General features: G+C 33.5%; 1 protein-coding gene across 1 annotated transcript in view; it reads left to right on the forward strand.

Annotated features, from left to right (window-relative positions):
- Smp_181040 (hypothetical protein) overlaps window positions 1–8,620 on the forward strand; it is a gene marked incomplete at its 3' end in the record, with an annotated part of 15,792 nt that extends 7,172 nt beyond the window's left edge. The window contains exons 6-9 of the mRNA XM_018792942.1: window positions 236–417; window positions 2,272–2,424; window positions 5,927–6,085; window positions 8,372–8,620. Of these exons, the coding sequence (XP_018647504.1) occupies window positions 236–417; window positions 2,272–2,424; window positions 5,927–6,085; window positions 8,372–8,620 (743 nt within the window). The remainder of the gene's footprint in view (window positions 1–235; window positions 418–2,271; window positions 2,425–5,926; window positions 6,086–8,371) is intronic.
- Window positions 8,621–9,724: the final 1,104 nt, after the last annotated feature.

Below are 9,724 nucleotides of genomic sequence, written 5' to 3' on the forward strand. Positions count from 1 at the left end.
GTGGTCTAGCTTCAATTGACTCATAACCTTAACTACATGAAAAGTATTTTGTTATATATTTAGTGAAAATAAGATATGTTTCTGCCTGAACATTTACTTTTAGTTACTAAGTTTGGATCAATGTTTAATTTGGAGCTACAACCAATAATGACTGAATTATTAGACTATAATTTTAATGTAAAAAGTTCGATTTCAAATGTGATCCCATGGAATAACGATTTCATTTACAAGTTAGTTAGACCACCTACAAATTATGAAACAGCTTCTGGAATATTTCGCATTATATTAAATTGCATAATGAAAGCTGAAAATTTTTATACACTACAAAATCATTGCATTGATGCAATTGGTTTGATTCAAGATCGAAGTAAAGCTTATCGCCTGATGGCTGTTTTTGAAAAGAACATCAGTAGACAGGTAATTATGACCATCATCTTTAAATTTGTGGCAATTAGATTTGCTTTATATTTGATACACATTTAATTGACGATTGTATTGTGGTATTACAAAGTTATATCTCTGAGTAACTAAAATTTTAACCATTTTGTTTATCTATACCTGGACCTTTGATGAGTTTCTCGAAAATCTTCAGACAGGAAGCAGAGGTAAGGACCCTAATTTTGATTGGCTACCTGGGAAGTTGTTAAAGAGTAACAAGAAATAAATTACTGACTTATCATATTTCAAGACCTTTCAGAAGAATATATAATTGAGTTATTCAAGCGTCTAACTTGATAATTACACGTTTTATCAAACGCATAAATCTTGAGCCATTGAATTGTGATCCAGTGATTACCTTATTCTAGAATTTAGTCATTTTATTTCTCCCCAATGTAAGACTTTAAAAAGAACGTTTAACCAATAGAGGTTACCAGTTGGCATTCGGTAACTTCCATTTATGAGCGATTGAGGGTTCTTCTAATACAATTCAGCAGGCTGGAACTTGAATAGACCAAATGTTTTTCACACAACAACACTCCAGCTTTTACATTCAACATCCTAATAGGGATAGAGAAGAAAAGTTTTTCAAGAAAACTTTATGTTTCGTAAAGAACTCAGAAATTGATAGGGGATAACTATGTTTTTCAAAGAAGGGCCTTGATGCAAACAGCAAAAGAAACTAAAAGCGACAGCAACGAATTAGATAAAAGCAAATGTTAGGAAAATGTCATCAAGTTTATCCTTATGAGAAAGGACTAACATGTAATAAAAAACCTAGATAACCTGGTCACTTCATAGCATCCAACTATCTTCCGATATCATTATCAGGAATTTATTTGACCAGAAATCCGTTGAAATGTACTTGTCATCATTTCAAACAAAAAGAGGAAACCTCCGCTTATTAGGTTCAGATATTTATTAAACATCGATACTAGTGATAATATGTCACTAGTTTGTAAATAAATATTGTATTACACTCTTTCTTCACATTAGATAATTAGATTAGTATTAATTTCCAATAACAATGTTAGTAGTAATGATAACAGTCAGTTAAATGCAACAACAGTGTTTAAATTCACCTACTAATCTGAGATAGGAATTTTAATAAGAAGTTCATAAGAACTTTCGTCTAAATTAGAGCGAATAGTTTCACAATATTTTGGCGCCGAGTTGATGTAAGACATTAAATAGAAATCATACGTTTGTAAAATCTCAGCGAATTAATTTGAAGTAAATCCAACGTTTCGCCTGGCAATCTGATCCAAGCTTTTTTCAAGGAAATATATTTAAGAAGTTGTTTTAATCTACAGATAGGTGAGTTATGTCATTGTCTTATTACACCAATACTGTTAATTCAAACACTAATCAGTGATAATTTAGTGTAATGTTATAAAGATAGCTTTATACAATACTATAAATTTTGTTAGAGTAGAATAATCCTAACATCAATTTCCTAATATTCCAACAAACCTCTTTTTGGCATACATGTAAATTGGTATCATTCGGAAATATATTTTATAAATGTTTTTCAGTATTTAATATCTCCTATCTTTAATCACAAAGGTCTTTTACCAGCTCAGGGATCTACTATAACTATTTTTTCCTTCTATCATACATAAGACACATGATTTTCACCTTATTCTTCTCTAATTTTTTCTAAGGATAAACAAGGAGGAAAAAATGTACCATTAATTGTTTTCTTTCCGTTCAAGTTTTCCAATATTTACCATCGGACTATTCTGTAAGATTTTTGCAATATTGAATTACTCATGTACAAAAGGTTACCTATACACATCCTATACATTGCATTATTGTTCTTAAAATTTCTAGTGTTGTATGCATAAACGACGAATAGACATGTTAAATAATGTATTAGGACAATTAAATCCAAATCACTATTTACACTTATGTCGCCAGTTAACATTTGAACTAGCAGAAGCTTTGAGTACATTACGTGATTTGAAAAGGAAACTACTGGATGAGGTTAGTTGGATATATTGCTTTATAACTGATTTTTTTGAAATTAACTTAAAGGATATCAACAGCATTCACTTTTATGTTTTAATCTTGTTATTTATATAAAATTCTGTTGACTTTGGAGATATTAAAGCAAGAAAGATTGATTCGATAGAGAAATTTCTTTCTGTCAATTTAATTCTTACAGTATGACAAAGGTATATATAATAAAAAGTCTATGATATGCTTGGTAATAACAATTTCTTTTTGAAAATGTCAAAAAGCACAAATTCTGTTTTGCAGGAATGTGTTCGTTAAGGTCCATATAAAGCACAGTACCAGCTTCGCGATAGGACGAGTCAGTATAGACGACTATGTGCCTTGTACGTAGGACTTCACAGACTAAGTGGTCGTATCATAGCAAATCCACAACAATTGCTTAGGTCTATTATTCTAGTGGCATAGATATGTGCACTCATACTAACCCAGTCCTAAATCATACGAGTTCTATTTAATTGGATAATTAGTGATGATCGGTACATGATGGATCCCCTTGAAAGCCACCTGTTGTTCTGGACGTTCTACTTCTACTGGATCGTTCATTCGGTTCAATAACACTTTGTTGAAAACATTGTCTGTGAGTGGCAATAGCGTGACCACTGTTGCTCTCATAATTACTAAGATTTCTATTCGGTGTATTCATGTTGTGCCTCGCTTTTCGACCTGTTAATAAATTCTCTTTCGCCTAAATATTTGTCAGAAGAGTGTGGAGGATCTCTGAGGTTACTTCCATATCGAGCTTCCGTGCTTCAGTTGGTTTGATGTCTGGCCCTGCTATTTTGTCGCTGTTGATTTGTGTGATGGCTGTGTTGATTTCTTCGATTGTGCATGCTTTGTTATCTAATGGAGGATCTGTGCTTGATTCCCAATAATTGGTTTCGCCTCTTTGTTTTTGACTGGTCGCTGATGTTTGTTAGACTATCCTGTTGACTTCTTTGTTGTATTGCATAGTTCTTACACATTCTTTTGCCTAACGGCTACTTAGCTATCGTTGTTAGGTCTCATACATTTCTAAACCTGTCAGTTGTGATCGATCTCGTTCTCTGTGGTTTTATTTGACGAAACTCATTTGGCTTTGTATGTAGGTTTGTAGGAGAAAACTGTGTCATCTAATACCATTATATTGGAAGCATATTGGTTTGAAAGTCTCATTATTCTCATTTATTTCTCCCAGTCCATATCGCTTTATGATATCTTCATATTTGGTGTCGTTCATCTTGACCTTAGAGTTTCGTTTTCTCGTTGGCACCTCACAGAAATGACCTTTATCATTTTTTGCTGATGTAACTGTTAGTCACGTTGCACTGGATAATATCCATTGTAATTTTTCCTTCTTTGATGATGCTTTAGTTATCCTGGAGCCATGAGATTCACCTTCTATGATGTTTTTTCGAAGTTTGGACAGCATAAGTCCAACTCCTTGTTTGCAAGGGATCTTTTTCATGACCAGAGTAGTGCATCATTCTCTCGGTTCTAACTTACTCTGTCCTTCTTGCGTCCTGGGGTTTCGCATATACCTAGAAACTTCAAGCTAGATTTTTTAATTCCTCAGTAACATAAATGGTCCTCCTAGTCTTTCATTGTTTTTTGGGAGTCTCCACGTCTCTATAGAGAATGAAATACAGTATAATTAACTTGATCAACAAGCAAACCAGGACCAGCAGACGAACAACGGATCAGTTTGTTGAACAATTACAGCGAGTTCATTCACTAGTACAACAATAATGGTACGATATCAACTGCAACTATTTAAATATCAATAGTAGGAATATTCATCGTATGTCCTTTCGTTAGATATTCTCACTGACTCTGGGCTCCAACTAAGAGGTGTACACTGAGATATAATAATAATAAAAACCAGAGCCACAAGATGAAGAATCTGGCGCGAAAAAATGGAATTTTAGTACAGTCCAATGAGATCCATGATATTAATAGCTCAGCTCATTTACACGTAAATTGTACAGACATTCCATGTATCTATGTTGGTTTTTGCTGTAGCTGTCGGAAGATGCACAAGCTTCGTGATTTCTAAATAATCGGGGCTTTCATCATGAGGATTCATAACTGTTCTAAATGAAGATCCTTCAACTTCCAAGGCATAGTCTAAGTGGTTTAAATAATTTTTCTGGTCAGCGTTTTTTGTCAACTTTTTTTGCGGAGTTGAGGTGTTAATCACATGCCAAAACCCCTTTTATATGGGCTTGAGACCAGCAGGAACCCTTTAAGAGCTTCAGGCGAAGTTATGTCAAGAGAAAAATTTGAACAATTTTTCCTTTTACATATTTCGAAGTTCTTTTTTGAGGCGTCTAGTATCATAGAGTTACACAGATATGAATCTGGTTTCAGGTTTTTCTATTTTGCTTCATCGATTTGTGGAATACTGCAAAACAACCTAGATATATCTGGTACATTTACAGTGTTGTGTCATCAAAACTTGGGATCCCCCTGTAAAATCAACTTATTTTTAATGCCATGACCTAACATTGAATTTTTGTGACGAAGTAAATTAATTTAAATATATGAAATGTTACTGAAATTCAAGCTGAACAATGAATAAACGTCCGCGTCTGATGGGTCGTTGGGGTAATGTATTTCAAAATCTGTTTTCTCTGTAAACTCGTAGTTGATATAAGAGGTCCTAATTAAAAATTACTCTTTTTATAGTTATGATAATTCTCCAATTTCTTTAATTTGTATCTTGCTATGAGGATTGTTTTGAACAGCTCTGTTACATTCATTGAATGTGACACACTGACCATTTCACAGAATTCGCAACATTGAAATGACTGCTCTTTTAGAATCCAACAAATTCAGTATATTATCTTCAACTATGTTTTGACTAATGTGAGTGAAAAAGTGGCAGACATTGCAAAAATGGGATCATTAATTGGAAAAAAAGCCAAAACTTACATTCTACAATGTAGGAGTTGAGGAGATTGTATGTTTACAATCCCTATTAAGACATAAACAAGTATTTCAATAATATATTTGTTTTAAAAAAGATTGGTTATTTGAGCATTTGGTATAATATTTTATGTCCATTGAATAGTCACTACAGGGTGATACAAAATGCTAGTAGTGAGTGATATCATATAAACAACAAGTGCGGATTTTCAAACAAGAGATGAGTGACCAATGTCTTTTTCAGTTATATCCATCTAAAGCTAAAACAAAAATCTGGTAAAAAAAACATAATTTAAAGTCCATTCAGATTGAAAATGACTGAGCAAGTGAATTCATATCATTAACCAATTAAGTGAACAAAATATATTCAAAATATACCTGAGAGGGTGGAAATTCCTACTTAATAGTTAGAATGTTTAAAAGCTTGAAATGATAGTCTCTCGAAGGATCTATTGCTCGATTTTAAGACATTAGCATGTCTCAGATGTAATTGTGACTACTATGTATTTTGATTAAACTGGTAACCTCCTGTTACACATGTGTGTATATACTTATTCTTCAATAGATCCCACTAAAAGAAGGTCACGTTTCGGCACACTATGCGCGGAAGTCAGATGATCTTACAAAACGTGCAATATCTGTTTATCGAAATTTCTTAGAATTATACGGAGTTCATTCTGGAACGACAATAAATTGCAGTGACGATGATATAAAACCACTGATCGTAAGTTAGTCTTTTAACTGTTCAAGAAAGGGATTTAAAGATGTTCAAACGAGTTTAGATCTCTTTTCATCACGTACTAATATCAGCAGTAGACCATTGTAAACTAAGGGGAGCCTTACTGATGTTTAACTCTAGTTTGCAACTGAGCAGTATTACATCCACAACTCCATATGGGGTAAATTTACGTTCTTCAGGTCACTTAGCGAGTAAATTAGATTCATACCACTGAGTTAGAACTTGATGACTGACGTTTCTAAATTCAGTCAGTTTGTGATATTGCACAATGGCCATCTTGTGTTTTTTGTTGCATCTGTCTCACTTAATAGTGGTCGAATCCAACCGATGCGGACTCCTGATGAGTCCTTAATATAATATAGATGGTTGTTCATTTATGATTGCCCATCAGTGATTCTTTGGCAGATTCCATCTTATGATAACAAACCATTTTATATCGAGCTTCCATCCTCACCAGCCTTTATCTTAATAATAGTAATGAAAGAATTTTCCACAAATTTCAACTGAGTTTGCATCGAAATTAATGAAGTAATTCAAACTTTTTAAACCACTTAAAAGTCGATTTGTCACTCCTAACATTACTTTATATTAAGCAGCTGCGTTCAAATGTAATTTTATTGAAAAATTGCTGTCTCTAAATATTATTTAGGTATCATTACCAAGTTTTGATTTGATAATTTTGAATAAATTGAGCATTGGGTAGATTGTTATAAATAAATAATATATTTGTAATATCTCAATGAGTAGAAAAATTAGTTTTTCTGACGTTTCGTGACTCAGTGTAAGTCACTTCTTCAGAGAACTCAACAGTCAGTTTCGTAATACCGACTTTATCATACTGCGATTTGTCTTACTCTTAACTGTTCTTCCTGATGATAGTGAACTGCATATCAGTGAAAGAACTGTATGCGTATATTTAATTTACGAGAACATTTAGCTTAATGTAGTGAACAGTTAAACCAATCAACTAAACATGAAAAAGTTTGTCACTATTAAGAAAGTTGTCGAAAGTGATTTATGAGTTCTGTAGATAAGCGACTAACATAATAACTTCGTTAGATAACCTGTATGTGCTCTAAAATTTATATTATTGCTTTCAAATATGATGGGTTGTTGCTGTGGCTAGGAGTTACTTCATGACCATTTATTTAAACGATATCTTTAGTTAAATGAGTGGTAATAGTAAAGAGATACAAAGTTAGTTTAAACAGCTCGTTGAGATTTCTATTAGTGTTAGACCATGGTTTACATCGGTAAGGTTACGTTTACGTATTTCATAAAACTGGGACTCAAACTAAGAAACTTTTAAAATCCACTTACGACTTCGACACAAGATCTGCACATTATTCTTAAACATACTTAACTCGATAGACTACTATAAGTGATTGAGTAACTGAAGTGTGACTAAAATGTACCTTACGAAACGGCTCACAAATCATGAATAATTGTAACACTATTTGGATGGTAGCCACTGACTAAAACGATTTACATAGGTCACTAGGAGTAAAGTAAAATATCAACGACACAGTTGCAACAAGATTTAATGTCAGAATGAAATCCCTAACTATCAAAATACGATACATTATAAGATTACTGCTGTTAATATTGTTTGACTCCCAGTGATAAATTAGGCATATCATGTACTTGTTCTCATGTATTCCTTAAGTCAAAAAGAAATACTAATAACAGTAACCGGTACTATTAAATAAAGTTGAACTGGTGAGATGTTCGTAGATTGTTTCAAGCAAGTGAAGCAGACAATGTTCATATCTAACGAGAATGTACTTTGTGTATTAAATGAGCATGCAGTGTAACATGAGTGAGGACAACTGGAAGAGAAAAAAGTAAAAGGTGAGCCGACCACCTATCAAGCGCATGCAGGCCTCAGTTTGAAACAATCTGAAAATTGAAACTAGAAGCAGATATAGTGAAGATTTTAACCAAGTACAACAATAAAATTGAGATCAATAGCAAAAGTTCAATAACCAAGGAAGTGCATAAAACATTTTCTATCATTCCTGATGTACACAGGCATAACTGAACATGCGTATTTGTTAACGAATGATGACACGTTTAGTAATCTATATAACACAGCTACCATAAAACCTCCATCCCTATTAGTAAACCTAAATACCTATGAGCGCTGAGGCTCTATCACTAGATTTTAGTATTAATTATAATCACATAGAGGAAGATAGGCATAGAAATGTTTTGAAATATTTGAAATTGCCATCCAGTAAACATCATTTGAGTAAATGATCTTTTTTTCAGGTGACCTGTCTTCATACTGCTCGGCTCTATTCTCAACTTATTTCGACCTGTACTGCAGAGAAAATTCAAAACTTAACAAAGGCTTTGGAATTTTATGTACAGCTAGTCGCTCTTGCAGAAAACCATATACAACGTGATGTCTCGACGGCGATCAAAGATTGTGAGGAATTAAGAATAGCTAAAGAAATGGTCGTTTTAATACCAGTTAAACTCACTCGACTGTCTCGAGGCGAAATATTACCTGACTAGTCAAAAACCAGGCAAATAACTGTCCCTCATTTAATGTACATAAATTTTGCACTGAATTTTATTCGTGTAACCAATTGTGAAATAAATATTACCAGGTCTGTGTTTAAGTACTATAACATTTGTCCTGCAAGCAGTTTTCCGTACCATGCTCATCGCAGTCAAAACAAGTCTGAATATCCGACCTCTCTCTTATTATTTATTAAGTTCGGTAAAGAGTGGGTTTAGTAAACAATGTACATTTAATTCTGATCAATGCGTTCATGGGGCCAAACAAATTTATGAAAATGTCAGCGTTGGCCTTGAGTGTCATCTAAAACTTACGGGTTATCGATCTGCAATTGAAAGAGGCATAGTGACTTATTGGCTACTTATGAATATCCGTATCTTGAAAGTGAACTTGGAATGGTGTGTATTCAAACAACTTAAGTTGCATCTCTCTGAAGAGGAAGGTAGCCTCAATCCACGCTCCACATTTGAGCCACTAGATAAACATGGACTGGTGTTGCAATCTACGGTAGACTGGGTAGACTTCAGTAAACACATATTTAAAGTGTTACTTTTTCAAATTTTACTCACGGAAACTTTTTCTTAGAATAGTACGTTACTAATAATGCTGTAATTATTACTACCCAGAAAATGAATATTTACTAATTCCACAGAAGTGTTGGGTGTTACCACACATTATGGGTCAGTTCCCAGATTTTATCTTGTTCGATTTCATCGGTAGTCCATGACATATGTAACATTTTTACGTTACCACGATATAAACTCAAGGTGATACCCAACGTATTATGTTCAGCTAAACAATCACTAACTTCACTATGCATAATAAACCATTTTGAGATAGGAATAACAGGATAATATGAGGACTGAAATCTACTGTCCTCAAGATAAACGAAATTATAAACAAGTTATTAAGGCACAACAGTTACATTGAATATGTACATATTAAAAGTTGAAAATTTCTGAAAGTTCGTAGCGGTTAATAAGTCCCTTAAACTAATAGTTCTGTAGGTTTTCAACACTGATGCAGTTTTCATTAGTTTTACTACGGACACCATACCTGAAGGCGCTCAGTTACACATTCGAACCACAGCACAAGTG

This window comes from Schistosoma mansoni, chromosome 1 (genome assembly GCF_000237925.1).
Source record: "Schistosoma mansoni strain Puerto Rico chromosome 1, complete genome".
In the NCBI taxonomy this organism is placed as follows: domain Eukaryota; kingdom Metazoa; phylum Platyhelminthes; class Trematoda; order Strigeidida; family Schistosomatidae; genus Schistosoma; species Schistosoma mansoni.